Genomic DNA, 20158 nt, shown 5'->3' on the forward strand with positions numbered 1-20158 from the left:
CAATATTGTAATTAGATCTCTGAATATAGTTCACATTGGCACTAATATTGATTTTGTCATTAGCAAATTAAAACATAACTAAATTTCATTATCTTTTGAGTCGAGATGTATAGGGGACACAGCCACGTTAACTTTTATTTCTATAGAAGTCGCTCTTCACTATACTACTACCTGTCGATACATTTATTTTTGGCATTGCACAAGTCGTGTCTTCTTTGACTATTAATGACGTTAAAATACTAAATCCCTGTGATGTGTTTTAGTCGATTTTAGTCTCTGATGCATGATTTTTTACTTTTAATTGGTTTTGGCTTTTAACTAGCTGTCAGTAACTGCGAGTACTCTCAAATCGTATTTTCTTGTTAATTCGACCTGTTGATACTGTTTATAATGCTTTTTTGTCATTTTTTATTTATATGGATCTTGTCTGTATACCAGCTTTGATTATTTGTAATATCTTCAATTTTTCACTTATTCTTACAACATTTGTATAAACTTCAAGATTATAAAAAAACGGTTTTTTTCTAAAGTGAACATTGATTGGTTAAATATTTCTCATTGTGTTTGAATTTGTTTGTTAGCCTTTTGGTCATGAATGTTTGTCTCTAATATTTAATTACTGTGCATTTGTATTCAGATATCGCAGATCAAATTTATTCGTTCATTGTGTAATCATACGTTTTTTGATTGAGTTAAGTCTGCCAATTGATATTTTATCGAATGTTTTTCTATGTTGTGATGTTATGCTATTGTTTCAGAAAAAGGGAGAAGGTTTGGGCCCATTAAAACGTTTAATCCCGCTGCAAATGTTTGCACCTGTCCTAAGTCAGGAATCTGATGTACAGTAGTTGTCGTTTGTTTATGTAATATATACGTGTTTCTCGTTTCTCGTTTTGTTTATATAGATTAGACCGTTGGTTTTCCCGTTTGAATGGTTTTACACTAGTAATTTTGGGGCCCTTTATAGCTTGTTGTTCGGTGTGAGCCAAGGCTCCGTGTTGAAGGCCGTACTTTAACCTATAATGGTTTAATTTTTAAATTGTTATTTGGATGGAGAGTTGTCTCATTGGCACTCACACCACATCTTCCTATATCTATGTAATTCTATTCTTTTATTCACAATATATATGTTGTTTTTGGCTCTGATTATGACCAATGCTTATATACGAAACATATAGTTATATGTCGCTATTGTTGTTACCAATTATGTAAATCAATTGTATCTGATTTTATGCCCTTCATTGCCCCTGGAAACTGGGAAATAAAATATTCTAATTTATTCTATTCCATATTCAGATTGGCTGTTTCGATTGTGTTTTTTTTTAAAACAAAGTATGATGCGCTCTAAGATTTTTAATATCCACAATGATGCTGTGTAAGAATGTGACCTACTGAATTAGTCTTGTCACCGGCTTTGCACTTGTATGATCAACACACACGACGGGCACCTCGTTTAGAGTAGGGTCTGCTTACCCTTCTAAGGAACCTGATATCATCCCAGTTGTTTGGTAGGGTTGGTGTAGCTCAGTCATTTAGTGGTGAGATGTCTCATTGGCAATCATTATCATTATATGGTAAAGGGGGAACACTTACAGGCAAGTAAGAAGGAATAAGTTATTTAACGTTAATGGAAATGATATGTAAAATCATTTAAAACCTGTAAAACGATTATAGGTTATTGAAAATTGACATTAGAAGTACGGAATTTTTCGCAGAGACAACAACTCGACCAAAAAAGGCAAAAACAGTCCAAGGTCATCAATGGATCTTCAACAAAGCCAGACAACCCCACAACCGCTTCATTGAGAGCCGTGGTGTAGTGGTTAGTGCATCGGACTACTAACACAAAGGTTCCTCGTTCAATTCCCGTTTGGGATGACAGTTTCAGGAACTCAATTTTCGGCTCTCCCTTGACACTATTTGCGAGTATGGTCTTGAGGAAACGATGATAGTCCGTCGGACGGTGACGATAAATGGCTGACCCGTGTTAAGAGAGAGCCTTATCTCTTGCACGTTAAAGACACCCTTGTAGATTTCGAAAAAGAGTAGGCTAATGCCGCTACAAGGCAGCACTCTCACCCACAAAGTGGAAAGGGATTAATATAAGTTGCAAAACTTGTTTCCCAATCCACTATAAATAAATATCTTTAAATTAACTCCTAATGTTGGTAAGTCAACTTTTTTTCTATAATTGATAACATAATGAAGTTCAAATTTTTAATGTAAATTAACAAGTTGGTAACATGATGTAGCTAGTCTCAGTAACATGTTCTTACCTTATGTACAGTAAACAGAAATAGTTTCAAGTCTTACATAATATGTGTTGGGGTCTTTTCTGGCGGCCTATATGTATGAAATTTTCTCATTGCTAAAGGCTGTACGGTAGTAACATGCGCTTCATTCAGATTCTATTGCATACATTTGTAGTTGTCTCATTGGCTGCTATATCAATAGTTATTAAAGGAACCAGGGTTATAATTTAATACGCCAGACGCGCTTTGAACATCTACATAAGACTCATCAGCGACGCTCATATCAAAATAGTTAAGCCAAACAAGTACAAAGTTATAGAGCATTGAGGATCCAAATTCGAAAAAGTGGTGCGAAATACGTCTAAGGTAATCTATTCCTGGGATGAGAAAATCATTTCACACCTTCTTATCATATGTTACTATTTTTTTAAATTGTTTTCCTTCACTGAATAGTTCTGGAAGCTGCGCACATAATACATTTTCAAGATCTTGAATGTCGAACAAAGATAGTCAAAGTAAAACAGTCCCCCCCCCCAGTAATCAATACTAGTATGCGGTATGGGCTTTGTTCATTGTAGAAGGCCTTACGGTGACCTATAATTGTTACTGGTTTGTGTCATTTTGGTCTTTTGTGGATAGTTGTCTCATTGGCAATCATACCACATCTTCTTTTTTATAGTAGTTTTCTTTGTTTTAATATTGACTATTTACCGATGAATAAAAAAAATAACACGCTTGATTACTAAACTCTCTCTCTCTCTTTGAGATATGTGAATATTCTTATATCAATTGTTATTTAACCGACTTTGCGAGACACTCATTGGTGGTCAAGGTAGATATACACCTAGACTTGCTACATGTTCCTTCCTAATTATGTTTTTTTTTTCAATTTTTCTGCTATATAACTAGGAGAATACCATTATACTGACATCTGCAGGGGGCTCCAAGGACAATCAATAAACTGGTAGTTATCAGTTAACATATAAATTAGTAAGAAAGAAAGAAAGAAAGGGAATACTCAACGATAGCAGATTTTTATTTTAATTAACTCCCCCCAAATTTCAAATGTCGCATGCACATTATAAAACAGGTCTTGTATAAACTGAGCGTTTTTTTTAATGTTTAGTTTAGCAATGTTCTAGTATATTTTAAATTTCGCATATATAGTTTTGGTGTTGTGTTGAATAAAGATCAGGTTTTTTATGGCCAAAAGACAGCTGAAATAAATTTGCATGCAAATGTAAAAAGTACAGCAAATCGACGACAGAAATTTCGTCTATTGTTAAAGACCGTATATAAAAAGAAGATGTGGCATGATTGCCAATGAGACAACTGTCCACAAGAGACCAAAATGACACCGACATTAATAATTATAGGTCACCACACGGACTTCAACAATGAGCAAAGCTCATACCGCATAGTCAACTATAATAGGTCCCGATATGACAATGTAAAACAATTCAAACGAGAAAACTAAGGGTCTTATTTATATAAAAGAAAGAACAAAAAGATACAGTCTGAATGTGGTTTTGCTTATTCTGTCGTTTGTTTTCGGTCTAGTAAACATAAACCAAATCTATCAGTATTCAAAAGATGAAACAACAGTCTCAAGCACTTCTTTACAAAACTAAATATTGAGTAATACGAAGGTATATGGCACCAGTAAATGATTCTGTGCCCGACACATATCTGTCATATTTGTTTTCTTAGTTGAATTGTTTTACACTTTTATTCTGAAATGGTACATCGAGTCATTTAGCTTTACTTCAATATTTTATTGCAAAAATTATTTATATATAAAAGTAATGAACTATACCTAGTATTAAATAGCACCAATATTTTCTACGTTTGTGCCAAACTCACACGATCGAAGCGTAACACTCAACGTTATGGTATTTCAGGTTAAGACGTTTTATTTAACCAATGTTTCACAGTGACTATAGATTAAACAATGTACTTTAACACTACAAGAACAGAATAAAACAGAACAAGCAGTGTTTGAGCGCGGCTACTATTTCCACCAGCTATCTGAGGTCCATTACAAAAGTCAGTTTCACACACAGTAACACAAGCTAGTCTCTTGGAAAAGGCGTCATAGATACATGATGTGTGGTTACGCGCAGGGTCTAAATCTGAAAACTTCGGGTCATAAAATGAATAGTTGTTAGCACTGTTGTGACAATCCCGTATATATGCATGGACCTGTCCTGAAACAGAAATATGAATAATGTGGAAGCAGGCAACATGATTCTATAAGATAAGATAACTTGAGAACTACCAGCCATTTATTGTTGTAGTTGCTGAAAAAAATGTATAAAAAGCTTATATTGTGCATCAGTGTAAAAAGGCTTAATTGGGGTCTGAAGCTGGTGTGTCAGTTACTCCTAGGAGTCTCAAATTTATTTATGTACATTGTCACTTTCTTAGTGTATTTTGTTACCCTGTTCTGGTATCGGACTCCGACTTCTTTTAAACATAGTTACTTAGTGTTCTAAATGGGGAGGGTTGAAATCTCACAAAACATGTTTTACCCGTCCAAGTCAGAAGCCTTTGGCCTTTGTAAGTTTTGTATCTTATTTTTTTTAGATTTAGTTAATGTTTTAGAGTTAAGTATGATGTCCATTTTCATTAAACTAGTACACATTTGTTCTAAGGGCCAGCCGAGGCTCATCTCCAGGTGTTAGATTTCTTACTGCGTTGGAGACATAATGGTATCCTTCGACTGCTTTGGCCAGGTTGTTGTGACTTTGACATATTCCCAATTTCCCTTTTCAATTTTATTTGTAAACTTATGATTGTAAGACTAACTATTGCTATGTTTTAAAAATACAAAATATATTTTCATATTTTCCTTATTGTACCTTTTTTACCAATCTCTTTTTCAATATGAACTAAGTAAATACACTACCTTGTTCTTCTATCCTCTCAATGACACATCTATCAGGGTAAATACACTATCTTGTTCTTCTATCCTCTCAATGACACATCTATCACAGTAAATACACTACCTTGTTCTTTTATCCTCTCAATACACACCTATTATAGTAAATACACAACCTTGTTCTTCTATCCTCTCAATGACACATCTATCAGAATAAATTCACTACCTTGTTCTTCTATCCACTCAATGACACACCTATCATAGTAAATACACTATCTTGTTCTTCAATCCTCTCAATGACACATCTATCACAGTAAATACACTAACTTGTTATTTTATCCTCTCAATACACACCTATTACAGTAAATACACAACCTTGTTCTTCTATACTCTCAATGACACATCTATCAGAGTGAATACACTACATTGTTCTCTTATTCTCTCAATGACACACCAATCAGAGTAAATACACTACCTTGTTCTTTATGTCCTCTCAATGACACATCTATCAGAGTAAATACACTATCTTGTTTTTTTATCCTCTCAATGACACACCTATCAGAGTAAATACCCTACTTTGTTCTTCTATCCTCTCAATGACACATCTATCAGAATAAATACACGACCTTGTTCTTCTATCCTCTCAATGACACATCTATCACAGTAAAACACTACCTTGTTCTTCTATTCTCTCAATGACACACCTATCAGAGTAAATACACTATCTTGTTCTTCTATCCTCATAATGACACATCTATCACAGTAAATACACTAACTTGTTATTTTATCCTCTCAATACACACCTATTACAGTAAATACACTATCTTGTTCTTCTATCCTCTCAATGACACATCTATCACAGTAATACTCTACCTTGTTCTTATATCCTCTCAATGACACATCTATCACAGTAAATACACTATCTTGTTCTTCTATCCTCACAATGACAAACCTAGTATTATAGTAAATACACAACCTTGTTATTCTATCCTATCAATGACACATCTATCAGAGTAAATGCACTACCTTGTTCTTCTATCCTCTCAATGACACACCAATCAGAGTAAATACACTATCTTGTTCTTCTATCCTCATAATGACATACCTATCAGAGTAAATACATACCTTGTAGTTCTCTCCTCTCAATAACACACCTATCATAGTAAATACACTACATTGTTCTGCTATCCTCTCAATAACACACCTATTATAGTAAATACACTACCATGTTCTTCTATCCTCTCAATGACACACCTATCAAAGTAAATACACTACCTTGTTCTTCTATCCTCTCAATGACACACCAATCAGAGTAAATACACTATCTTGTTCTTCTATCCTCATAATGACATACCTATCAGAGTAAATACATACCTTGTAGTTCTCTCCTCTCAATAACACACCTATCATAGTAAATACACTACATTGTTCTGCTATCCTCTCAATAACACACCTATTATAGTAAATACACTACCATGTTCTTCTATCCTCTCAATGACACACCTATCAAAGTAAATACACTACCTTGTTCTTCTATCCTCTTAATGACACACCTATCATAGTAAATACACTACATTGTTCTTCTATCCTCTCAATAACACACCTATTATAGTAAATACACTACCTTGTTCTTCTATCCTCTCAATGACACACCTATCATAGTTTGAGTTCTGACAATTTTTAAGATATTGGTATTTTTTCGTATTTGTGTCTTTATCAGTTGTTGGCTGATCTTGTTTCTCTGTCGAGTTTGTTTTATTGAACTCTATGTATTCTGCTTCCATGTCAGCTGTGTCTGTTATACACGGACCAGTGGCAGAACTGTCACCACATTGGTAGCACCATAATGAATCTACAATAAAGTTAGTCCATTATAAGAATTTTATATGAATACAAAAAATAAAGAGCTGTGGTATGATTGCCTATGAGACAACTATTATATCAGTGATATTGTTGGCTTTTTTCTTAACTAACTCTACCCTTTTTTATTGGGAAAAAATGGGTAATTTACATCAAATTTGGAATTTTAGAAACAACCCTGAATTTGACTGAAACTTCAATTTACAGACCCCATTTCAAGAGTCAAACCCTGCTTTAAAATAAGACCCCTTTAAGTCAGTGATGATACATAAATATACCCTCAATCTGCACAAATAGTAATTTTAGGCATGACAAAAGTATAAATGAGTGTTTTTCAGTTTGAATTCATGCACAATTACTTCTGAAACTGCTCTCTTTGGGAAAAAAGTTGTTTTTTGGGGAATAATTTTAAGCCATTTTTTTTTCTCCATTAATATAAGGCAAACAATATCACTGTATATATATGCCTTTGGCTGTTGTCTGCTCTATGGTCGGGTTGGTGTCTCTTTGACATGTTCCCCGTTTCTATTTTCAATTTTATATCTACCAATGTTTAAATGAAGCGTATGTAAGCAATTATAGACAATCGTTTGGGCTTCAACAATGACTCAAACCAATACCGTTTAATCGGCTATAAAAGTATCGAAATAAAAACATATGATTACTGCTACAATAATTAAAAAAACTCCAATTGAAAGTCGATAGAAGATTTCCTACGTATCCATATTGTCTTAAAGTCTTGCTTAACGATTTTTGCTATCTATCTTTATAATTTTTAAGATATAAGGCTTTGATTCAAAAAATTTAGAAATCGTCATTAATGGACAGTTATTCTTAAATTAAGGAGTCGACTGAAAGTTTCGGAAATCCATCACATGTAGAAAATGAACTTATTTCAAGTTTCAAAATAATAATAATCTTTATTTGTCATATAAGTAACATTATACTTGTGACATAAACAAAAGTAACAACAACAATAAAATAACTGAGTTGAACACACACATATCTATATATATACAAGTAAAACTAACTAAGAGTCCCCTGTCCTCAGCTCTAAAGACTGTTTTATAAAGGAACCGGTTTTTTTTCACTTGGTTTATATTAGAAGGATTTAGTAGGATTACTAGTTTTTGTGTATCAGATAGATTTGGAAACATAGGATTATCTATTTCCATGTCATTAAAAAGTTTTATAATAGGCACAAATATAGACAAATGAGAAGTCGTCTAACAGTATTGACTCATATTGACAGCTCTGATAATTTATAACATACCTCCATGTATTTGTAAAAGTTTTCGAAATGATAGACCAAACTTGCCTTTTGTCTCTATTTTCTATTGGTAGTCAAAACTCGGCCCATTGGGTCAGGTGAGCTAAAAATTGGCTTATATACAAAGGTAAAAATGAAAAACAAGTTTTGTACATATAAAGAGGAATAGAAACAAAAAATTGGACAGAAAAACCTACCAATATAAAAAAAAAGATGTGGTATGATTGCCAATGAGACAACTGTCCACAAAAGACCTAAATGACACCAAAATTAACAACTATAGGTCGCAAGTTAGTCATTAAAATCCAACTCCTCCGAAAAAATGACAACAAAAGACAAGAAATATCATTCAACACATGAGGGTCTTGAAAAGGATCAAAATGGGGAGGGGAGTCCTATATTTCTTTATATATGCCTTTTTTGTATAAGATTCTCTTTATTTCTTAGTTTTTAAGGCCTATATTTCCCTTTTTATTATATTAAGGGGCCTATTTTCTCTACTCTATACATTTTGGGACCATTTTTCTGTATTTCCCCCTTTATTCTGCCATTTCTACCGTTTTTAAGTTCTCATTCTGTAAACCACATCCAGACCCTAATACATGATTCAGATAGTCCACCCAGGTGCTGGTCTGAAATTGGTTGGGTAATAAACGGTTTGCACTAACCTCGTCCTTAACCTAAATTGTTAACGGGGAAACACCTGATATAAGATATCTGTACAGTACAGGGAAAAAAACTAGAGGACAAACTACTTGAAGAACGGGAAAACACAAACGGTCCATATATATATAAAAAAATGTGAAACTTATACCTCATCAGTCTTATAATATCACTTTCAAGTATCCAAGTTTCGATTAACTCCTGTCGTTTTCAATAAACTTACATTCTGTATGTTTGTGATTCACGATTCAGTAGCCTAGCTTAATTCCTGTCGTGTACTATGAACTTACATTCTGTATGTTTGTGATTCACGAGTCAGTAGCCTAGCTTAATTCCTGTCGTGTACTATGAACTTACATTCTGTATGTTTGTGATTCACGAGTCAGTAGCCTAGCTTAATTCTTGTCGTGTACTATGAACTTACATTCTGTATGTTTGTGATTCACGAGTCAGTAGCCTAGCTTAATTCCTGTCGTGTACTATGAACTTACATTCTGTGTGTACGTGCCTTTCAAGAGTCAGTAGTCTGTAATTCTTGTCGTGTACTATGAACTTACGTTCTGTATGTATGTGCCTTTCAAGAGTCAGTAGTCTGTAATTCTTGTCGTGTACTATGAACTTACATTCTGTATGTTTGTGATTCACGATTCAGTAGCCTAGCTTAATTCCTGTCGTGTACTATGAACTTACATTCTGTGTGTATGTGCCTTTCAAGAGTCAGTAGTCTGTAATTCTTGTCGTGTACTATGAACTTACATTCTGTATGTATGTGCCTTTCAAGAGTCAGTAGTCTGTAATTCTTGTCGTGTACTATGAACTTACATTCTGTATGTATGTGCCTTTCACGAGTCAGTAGTCTGTAATTCTTGTCGTGTACTATGAACTTACATTCTGTATGTATGTGCCTTTCAAGAGTCAGTAGTCTGTAATTCTTGTCGTGTACAATGAACTTACATTCTGTATGTATGTGCCTTTCACGAGTCAGTAGTCTGTTATTCTTGTCGTGTACAATGGACTAACATTCTGTATAAATGTGCGTTTCACGAGTCAGTGACCTGTAATTCCTGTCGTGTACTATGAACTTACATTCTGTGTGTATGTGCCTTTCAAGAGTCAGTAGTCTGTAATTCCTGTCGTGAACAATGAACTTACATTCTGTGTGTATGTGCCTTTCACGAGTCGGTAGCTTGTAATCCCTGTCGTGTACTACGATAAACTTACATTCTGTATGTATGTGCCTTTCACGAGTCAGAAGCCTGTAATTCTTGTCATGTACAATGAACTAACATTATGTATGTATGTGTCTTTTAGGATAAAAGGGATGATTTTTCATTTCCTATCGTTAATTATCCGTTCCCTTGTCACCATCTTACGGTGTTTATATATCTCAACTTGTACGATTCGCTCGTGTATGTAACAATGTTTTAGATTTTAACGAGAGAAATTTATGTATTACTGAAAAATTATTACACCAGGGTTTTCGATATCACAAACTAGTCAAAACATTTATTAAATTTTATCATCGGTATAAAGACATCATTCGTAAATATAGCTCAACATGCAGACTTCTTATACGTTCAGGTATTTCACATTCAATTTTTTATGGAAATATTCTTTATAAAGCACAAAGTTGTCAGTATTCACCTCAGAAACTTACATGAAATACTCTGAAAACATCCGAGAGAAATAAAGTATTCTGGTTGTTTTTTTGATTTCGCAATATTCCCATAACGTTTACGATTTGAACCTGCTTGTCTAAGGTCAGACGTTAGGAATAGAAAATATATCCACATTAAGTGGAACATAGTATAATTCAACTACAGAATACTATAGTATATATATATATATATCAATATCTGTTTAACAAACCTGAATGATATACCAATCCTATGAAAATAAGGGGAAAAATCCACAACCGACAAATCACCACCATTGTTTCCCTTCCTTCTAGATTAAGGTATGGGTGATCGATTTAAACAAAAATATATCAGAGAGATATGATTGTTTAGATAAAGATATCGCCTGTTTACCTTTTACATGTAGATATTGAATTTTCGAGTGGTTAATGTTGTAATAGAAATATAGATTTCTCTTCTCAAAGTATGTTCATTCTTTATAAGACATTGTGTGGAAGTCGTGATTCGAAGTACCAAGATGTACATGTACATGTATATTACAATATATGCAATGCATTCGTATTTTTTCTTTTCTTTGTGTATTATACGTTATTATCTTTAACTGTCCTCAATATGTACGCTTTAAATCGTTTAAGACGGTTTCAATGTCTTTGTATGTTTTCTGCTTATCTATAATTATGCCCCACCTACGATAATAGATGGGCATTATGTTTTCTGGTCTGTGCCTCCGTTCGTTCGCTCGTTCGTCCGTCTGTGCGTCCGTTCGCTTCAGGTTAAAGTTTTTGGTCAAGGTAGTTTGAAGAAGTTGAAGTCCAATCAACTTGAAACTTAGTACACATGTTCCCCATGCTATATCTTTCTAATTTTAATGCCAAATTATAGTTTTGGCCCCAATTTCATGGTCCACTGAACATAGAAAATGATAGTGCGAAGTTCAGGTTAAAGTTTTTGGTCAAGGTAGTTTTTGTTAAAGTTAAAGTTACATCAACTTGAAACTTAGTACACATGTTCACTATGATATGATCTTTCTAATTTTAATTCCAAATTAAAGTTTTTACCCCAATTTCACGGTCCACTGAACACAGAAAATGATAGTGCGAGTGGGGCATCCGTGTACTATGGACACATTCTTGTTTTTTATTTTGTTTTTGTTTTAATTTATACTACTAAGATACACATACGAAAAGTTATGTAAAGGACTTCAAAATTATTTATATCAATGTCAATGTAAAAAATGAGAAGTTCAAATGAAGAGATATTTTTCATGTTCAGGCTTTTCAGGTTGCAGTCTTGTAGTAATTGACTGCTCCATGGGCTTACATGCAAAACAGCTGATCTTTGAAAATAAAAAAATAAAAAATGTCACATAGAAAAAAAAAATCACGTTCATATCATGAATGTACTAATGTAAAATTGTGATTTAATCGAGAGAAAAAAGGGGGTCTTGCCACGAAGAATAAAAAGTTACGCAATCCTGAAGTGAAACTATTTTTTTTCTACTTTCTGTTTGCTATTTTTACTAGGCCGAACCACTTCCAGTAAACATGATATCCTTCCACTTTCCTGGATTGATATCCCCAAAAGATGCAAGATTTTTTTTATAGTATATATATATATGTTTTAATTCAGCATAAACCTATAATCAAACAGAAAAAAATGAGTTCAGAAAAAAAATGCACTATTTTGTTTCCCTCAATGTCATGCACCGGAAACTGGAGTTGTAATACAAGACTGGTACCTTTCAGATTTTTTTTGATTTAAACATTAATTAAAACATAATTGTTGGCCTTGAAATTTTGTCAGTTTCCGAAGAAATTAGATCTGTTATCTTTAAAACTGAGTTATATTTTATCTGGTTTCCTATTTTCTGAGATTTGAAGATAAAAATCGAATTAGTTTTAACATCAAAATCATTACGAATTTATGGTCATGATATTTTTAGTTTCCGTATAAATCATATTTGTGATCCTAGAGGGTCTCGATAGGGTTAACACAAAAGAGAATAAAGGGCAAGCAAAAATGACAAATTATAGGTAAAAAATAAGAATAGAAAAAATGGGTAAAACAAAATAATTGAAGATAAAAATAACGGGGTTCTAAAAAGGAAGATACAAAGAAAATGTCTAAAATAAATAAAAATAGCAAACAATTTCCTGTAAAATTAAAAAATTAATAAATGAGGGACCCCTATACAACAAATCGAACAATTTTCATAAGTTGTTCAATAGTATAAGGAAAAAATAATTTCAACGATGTTTTTAAACTCGGTGTGATTTAACGACATAAGACTATCGTTTCGTCTAAGGATGGTTTTTTTCATAATTATTTTGTACAAATTTTGTAAAATATACTATACATAACGTTTAATATAGTCAAGCTATGCATTTGAATTAATATAATATTTATTATAGATTTTATGGTATGATAAACCTCAGTCGTATTTGAATATAAATGTCCACCCATCTACAGATACGTCATTCTATAAAGCAGTGGTTGATTCGTACAGTCGACGCATTATCTTTGTAAACAGTGCATTGTAAGGTTAAGCCATAAACAGCTATATTCAGAATTTCCCAAAACTTAAAGTATAACGCGGGACAAGGAAATAATATTAAAAAATTAAGGTTTTATTGATTTTTACTTAATGAAAATAGTCTGTTATATATACACAAAATTGCATTATTCGGAAAGTAGAGTTTAAAAGGTTCAAAATGATATATAACACTTTAAAATATAAATTTTTATGTTTATAAATCAATGTCACAAATGCGTCTTGTCCCCGATTTCGCTAAAATCACACCAGTAGCGTGAGACGTTTCTTTGCATACCAGAAAACACTATTTCTGCGGCACGGAAAACATATTTTATCTCATAACACGCCAAGTCTGCGGTATAAAGTGTACATTTAATCTCCATACACGCCAAATGTGCAGTTTAAAGTGAACATAAAATCTCCTGTCATTATCCATACACGCCAAATATGCAGTATAAAGTGCACACGTATATTCTTCATACAAGCAAAATCTGCAGTATGAAATGCACATTAATCTCCATACACGCCAAGTCGGCGGTATAAAGTGCACATTTAATCTCCATACAAGCAAAATCTGCAGTATAAGGGGCACAATGTAATTTCCATACACGCCAGATCTGCAGTGTAAAGTGCACATGTAATCTCCATACACGCCAAATCTGCAACTATAAAGTGTACATGTAATCTCCAAACAAGCCAAATCTGCAGTATAAAGTGCACGCCAACCTGAAGCGGGACGAACGGACGGACGGATGTACGCACGAACGAACGAACAGACGGACGTACAGACCAGAAAACAAAATACCCATCAATGGGGAATAAAAGTAACAAAGATTGTATAAGACTTTTACAGATGGCTTATCATTATACATGTAAAAGATTTATAAAAAGAAAAATGGGTATCAGCGGACAAAATTTTTCAAGGCATTCAAATGAATAAAACCATAGGATTCCGTAAATCTGACAAAAATCTCAAAATAATTATGGCAAGCGAACATCCTTAAATTAGACGAAAAACATTTGTCTTAAAATCACAACAGCAGCACATAACACGTTCAGCCACATTTGTATCTGCAATATCGATCCTCCATCAATCTGAGGTCCATTACAAAAGTCTGTATCGCAGATTGTTACACACACCAATCTCTTACTAGATCCCCTTTCATATATGCACGTTGTGTGATTGAGAATAGGGTCAAGGTCATTAAACCTCGGATCTTGAATCGAGTAGCTCCTTCCGGTAGTGTGACAGTCACGTAGATATATATATATGCATGCGTTTGTCCTGTAATATTATAATAATTGAAAATATACCATACAACAAATGCGTTTTCAGGCATGATGTACTCATTACTTTTGTCTAACGTTTTGATGAATTAAAATACTTAAAAGTCTTATCAAATGCAATTACTAGTACTGGCATATATCGTATGCTGTGACTTCATTAAATAACTTTTGATGAGGGTTTTCCATGAGGTGCAATATGCAAAAAACTTCCGTATTAAACCTAGACAATTTCCCGTAGATCCATGGTTTCCAATTTGGGGCGGTTTATTATTTCATTGTTCGTCATGTTGGTAGCTGAACTGTTTTATATTATGCATTTTTATGTTAAACGACAAACGTTCTAGATAAAGAGAAAGGCTTGTCCGTACATATTTAGTACTAAGAAACCGTCACTTTGGTTTTTGTTGTTTATCCTTGTTTGGTAGGTCTGCTGGTGAAGTTTTTAGTATTTTTGTCTATTTTATTTGCATTTGCTGTGATTTTTTAAATTCATTATCGTGCATACCCATTTTGGACACGTGTCGGTATGAAACTCCACTTATGTTTTTGTTTGCATGTTTGTTTTGAATTTTTTAGTTAGTCATTTTGTTTTTACACAGTTTTACCCGCTGGTTCCTAATCATTGTCATATGAACCGATTGCTGCAAAACAATTGTCAAAATACTGAGAGAAAAAAACAACTGCCACACAAGTGGGAAGTAAAGCTTATAATACCCCCCCCCCCCCCCGAAAAAATAGTTTATCCCACTATTTTGTTCTCCACATGCTTGTACTCAGCTAGGAATAGGACAGTTTTCTTTTTCGATTCCAATCGTTTTAACGAATGACAGTGTCTATCATTATATATCTCACCCTGTTCTTCAATTCTTTCTATAATACAGATTTCACTCGTGTTTGAACAATCCTTTAAATATTTGTATGGTGCTTTATTCTCATCCTTATCCGGGTCTTTGATAGAAGCATTCCGTCTGATGTACTCGGCTTCCATGCCGGCTGTGTCTGTTACGCATGGTCCTTCGATCGAGCTATCACCGCATTGGTAACACCATAACGCATCTGGATATACAAAAATTATATGTATCTAAAATTTCTTTTAACATTTAGCACGAACAATAAGCTTTGTTTTATAATAAAATAATACGTTTGTTTTCTAGTCCTGGTAATTTGGGACGTGAGTCCACCGTTTTTTTTTTACAATTTTCCCTTAGACGGCCACAGTCCATAATTAATTCCTCTATCAGTTCTTTAGAACGTTTTGTATCATTTAAAAAATTGCACCATGTTCTTTTGTCAATTTTTGTGTGTGTGTAATGTATAGTTCTAGTCCAAATATATATTCAAAATTCAGAAAGATTGAAGCAATCACTTTTAAAAAGGAGTAGGTTCAGTAAGACCCCTTTTTGGCCCCAAAATATAGCAGTTTTAGAAAGTTGTGAATATGTAATCGTTAAGAAATCTATCGAAAAGTAGAATGCTTCTGCTACATAAATATGGGCTGTTTTTGACAATACTTTAGACGGTTTCCGTCTCAAATGAAAGTGGCCGCATTCGTGTTCATCCATAATATTGAAATTTAAGTTGTTTAGATGTTAATACATAATATATAGAAAGGTTTAGGATGAACACGGATGCGGCCACTTTCATTTTTGACAAAAACCATCTGAAAAGTGACTATTTTTGGCATATTTCATACATTTTTCATATTTAAGCTTGAATCGGGGCGTTTTTAATGACGTAATCAGTTAAAATCTTCCCTATAAATTAATTGAAATCAATTGAAATAGACACTTGAGTGTTTAAAAAGTGTCTAAAATCTTTCGTTAGATGAACTTGAAAATTGAGGCCAAAACCAGGCATTACCTGACCTACTCCTTTAGCCAATACACATCGATACCCCCTATGGACAAGTCAAGAGATGTTCCGAAAACTGTAAATATTACCTTTTTGCACTTGGCCATATCACTACAACATCCAAAAAATTATTTCACTTCTCTTCTTTCATTTTCATCCAAGAAAATCTAAGAAATGAGTGAGGAAGGGAAAAAAATGAGGAAAAATACACATATTTAAAGGAACTATATTCAAAAAAGCGGGGTCAAGTGGTGTCATTAATTGTGGTCTTGGGCCATATTTCTATACACCCCTTTGTCTTATTTAAGTCATGGCAGCCATGTTAATTGGTTGGATGACAGGGTCATCCAGATACATTTTTCAATCAAGATACCCTACTTAAAATTGTGGCTAACTTTAACTTATTGGACCTAGTAGTAGTATTTTTTTTTTAGTAGAGATTTTTTTTGTAAAAGACCATGTTGGCCATGTGCATTTATTTGTAGATCTTACTCTGCTGAACATGTTTGCTGTTTACGGTTTATATATATCTGTAATAATATCGGAGAATATCCAACAATATTATTGTAAAATAAATCCTTAAAATTACCAATTCAGGGATAGCAACCAATCAACAGGTTGTCTGATTCGTCTGAATTTTCAGTGCTGATAGATCTTAACCTGATGAACATACTTTTCAGAGGATTTTTGGTTAAAGATGACAAAATCTTTCGAAAAATTTATATAATAAGAACTGACTATAAAGGGCAATATCTTCTTAAGGAGTCAATTGACACTTGTAGTAGTGCTGACTTATTTGTAGATCTTACTTTGCTGAACATTATGATTGCTTACAGTTATCTCCATCTTTGATGATATTCAAGATAATTCTAGTAACCAAAAACTACAAAAATATTGTTGATTTTTGTAGGTTTTCAGCAGTTGTATTGTCAAATAAATAAATTTGGTGTTTTTACTGTCTTCTGATTGGTTAAAATTATTAGTTTTATTTTCAATGTTGTCAATTTTGATGGCAACACGCTCACTCTGATATTGTATATTCATACGCCAACATATGTGTACGTTGTTATTGTAAATATAAACAATATAAAAAGTTCTTTGAGCCTTATTTTTGATAGAAATTTATTAAGAATTTATTAAAAAAATAAATGAAACATATATAATGAATGGCAATAATTTATTGAGATTTTATAGAACCAAAAAACTATTTTTTGACTCCTAATATTTTACATAATCCGCTTCGCGGATTATTCAATGTGAAGAGTCAAAAATTAGTTTTATGGTTCAATAAATTCAAAATAGATTATAGCCATTTATTAAATATGTTTCATTTATTTTTTATGTTTGTTAACATGAAACTTCTTTTCTGGTATACAGTGATGTTTGTTTGTTAATTTTAACATAACTTTTGATTTAATAACCCTGCATACTACCAGTCTCCATGTGAAATTATTATTGTCTCGAATAGACATTGAACGAAACATATTTTGTTTTGTGACGTTTGCTTTTCTGACGCCCAACACGCGAAACAAGGAGTGTTGATAGATGCTTTTTGTGTGTTTTATATATGTTTGTTTGTCTTGAGATTGTAACACAGTGGTGACTGCTGTAAGTTGAGCCATATTTTAATTATTTTACCGATTATGTTTGTTTTGTTCACGCGTCGTTGTAAAAATAACGAATTTTGATGCGACTGTCATAAAAGTGAGAGGTTTAGTGCCATAAAATTAGATTCAATCCACCATTTTCTACATTTGAAAATGTCTGTACCAAGTCAAGAATGTGCCAGTAGTCCATTTCTTTGATGTGTTTTATCCTTTGAGTTTGCCATTCGATTAGGGACTTTCCGATTTGAATTTTCCTCGGAGTTCAGTATTTTTGTTATTTTACTTTTTGTTGACCGAGATCATTATTTGACTTATTGAAACAAACTTATAATTGAGCAAAGTTAAACACGAAATGGATTGATTTTTGCTAAGCGCCCAGTAGCAATGTGGAATGAATGTTTGAAACGAGAACACATTAAGGTAATGTGTCCGAGATGAATACAATGGAACATGTTCACTGCCTCTGAGAAATAAAGATGTACAACATAGGAACACATTCTGCCTTATAACAGGCTACCGACGGGTGCATGTTACAAGGATAAGTAACGTACAGGGAGCTCACCATTCTCTACACAGGAGACTCAGGATTTCACATCCAAATTCTGACTAAATGAAGACAAAGGGAATTGTAAGGGAAATAAATTAATTTGGAATTTGGAAGATCATAGTGATGGTTGTAAGCTTAATGTTTGAAACTTAGATAACATCAGTTTTCAGGATAAAAGAGAGCTTACTTTAAAGGTCAAATTGCATAATGATTAGAAGGAAGGACCATAAGGTTGTCGACGAAAGTTAGATACATATCAGGTAATTACTTAATTGATGAAATGATTGGTCAACAGGTATTTGAACTATTTAATGTCTGCCTGACTCATGTGTTATCTGTCAAAAACTCTATCCTCTAATTTTGAAAACCGATTTGCGTTTCTTACGTTCAAGACCAATTTTTAAGAGACAAAAGTAAGAAGAAAACTTTACCTACTCAGCCTTTTTTTAACTTTTAAGTTATGTCTTTATTCTTTCTGGTGATGATTCAGAATTTTATTTTAGAGTTATTGAGTTTTTGTAAAAAAAAAAAAAAAGAAGGGGGGTTCACATGTCGCGCTTTATCTCAGAAACTAGTGATGATTATTGAATAAAACTGAACACAATTGTAAGTTATATTAATATTTATTTCTGTATACTTTTACGTGATGATTCTTTATTTTCTTTTTGAATAATGGAGTTTGATTGATCCTTTTGGTGAAAAAAGATATATATATATGGTCGGGTTGTTGTCTCTTTGATACATTCCCCATTTCTTTTTTCAATTTTATATAAAACAAGTTGTGGGCATTTTTTCTCTCTTTTATATAAACTTCCTATTGAGCAGGACTAAGTAATGAGTCAGGATATTCTTGACATAACTTCCTTCACAACCCCTGTCTTATTCCAAAAAAAAATTTAAATCTCAAGACTACTGTCGTATCATTCGCTCATGGCGTAGCAGTATCTATATATAAGTACATAATTTTAATTATTTATATAAACACCCCAGCCCCTAAATTTTAGAAATAAAATAGCAGGACAAATAACTTGTACACATCTACAAACCTGAATACAATACGAGTCCAAAACAAAACACACAAATAATCCAACTTCTGATTAAGCACATCATACATGTACTAATACTTCCTTTTTAGACAATAATACTATGTGAATGTTATCTAGACACATAATTATACATTCTAGATAATAGTGTTTGAATTACGATATTGATTTGCACCTTTTTTGTACTTATAATTTTTTAACTATGATTTATAACGCTATGAAGTATTCTGTACCTATTCACTGAAACTGAAACTACGAATAGCAATTTAATAATATATCCTTTTCTACGAAATCCTCTATCTTTTTTCTTAAAAAAGATTGTATGTCAATCATTGCATGTCTATTTTTAAAAGTTTTTAAGATAAATCTAATTATACTTTCACATTCCGTAATTATCTATCAACCTACATTGTTCCTGTAAATATGATTTAGGTAGCAATAAACAGTTGGGAAAAAATACTAAAATTTGCCCTTATGAATTTTACCATTCCCTTTTCATTGCCTTTTTGCAATATCAAGCTTACTGTGGGTGTCATATATGGGCATATGTATGTAATCAGAATCTTACATAGATTTTATTTCCAGTATATAAAATGGTAAAATATAAATTCTTTTTGGTGTATCCATGGCAACAATCTGCATTTATTTGTTATAAAATATTGCAAAAAGGGGGGGAAAGATGTCACATATTTCCCCAAAATTTGACTAAAAGTAGAATTTCAATTGC

The 20158-nt window shown here is 32.9% G+C and overlaps 2 protein-coding genes across 3 annotated transcripts; both read right to left on the reverse strand.

The window, feature by feature from the left end:
* Window positions 1–4002: 4002 nt before the first annotated feature.
* On the reverse strand, window positions 4003–11913 carry LOC134692867 (uncharacterized). 2 transcript variants are annotated; one of them, XM_063553478.1, is made up of 4 exons: window positions 10796–11913; window positions 6787–6985; window positions 5161–5189; window positions 4003–4459 (listed from the first exon to the last, which is right to left on the reverse strand). In XM_063553478.1, the coding sequence occupies exons 1-4, from the start codon at window positions 10857–10859 to the stop codon at window positions 4197–4199; spliced, it is 555 nt and encodes a 184-aa protein (XP_063409548.1). In that variant the 5' UTR covers window positions 10860–11913; the 3' UTR covers window positions 4003–4196. The 2 variants fall into 2 exon arrangements, with proteins under 2 accessions (XP_063409548.1, XP_063409547.1); XM_063553477.1 differs by lacking the exon at window positions 5161–5189 and having other exon boundaries at window positions 4054–4459; window positions 6758–6985; window positions 10796–10938.
* Window positions 11914–14226: 2313 nt separating this feature from the next.
* On the reverse strand, window positions 14227–19574 carry LOC134692589 (uncharacterized). Its single transcript, XM_063553047.1, has 3 exons — window positions 19435–19574; window positions 15236–15439; window positions 14227–14381 (listed from the first exon to the last, which is right to left on the reverse strand). Exons 1-3 carry the CDS (start codon window positions 19496–19498, stop codon window positions 14227–14229), a joined length of 423 nt encoding a protein of 140 aa, XP_063409117.1. The 5' UTR covers window positions 19499–19574.
* Between the last annotated feature and the right edge of the window lie 584 nt (window positions 19575–20158).

This window comes from Mytilus trossulus, chromosome 12 (genome assembly GCF_036588685.1).
Source record: "Mytilus trossulus isolate FHL-02 chromosome 12, PNRI_Mtr1.1.1.hap1, whole genome shotgun sequence".
NCBI classification, from domain to species: domain Eukaryota; kingdom Metazoa; phylum Mollusca; class Bivalvia; order Mytilida; family Mytilidae; genus Mytilus; species Mytilus trossulus.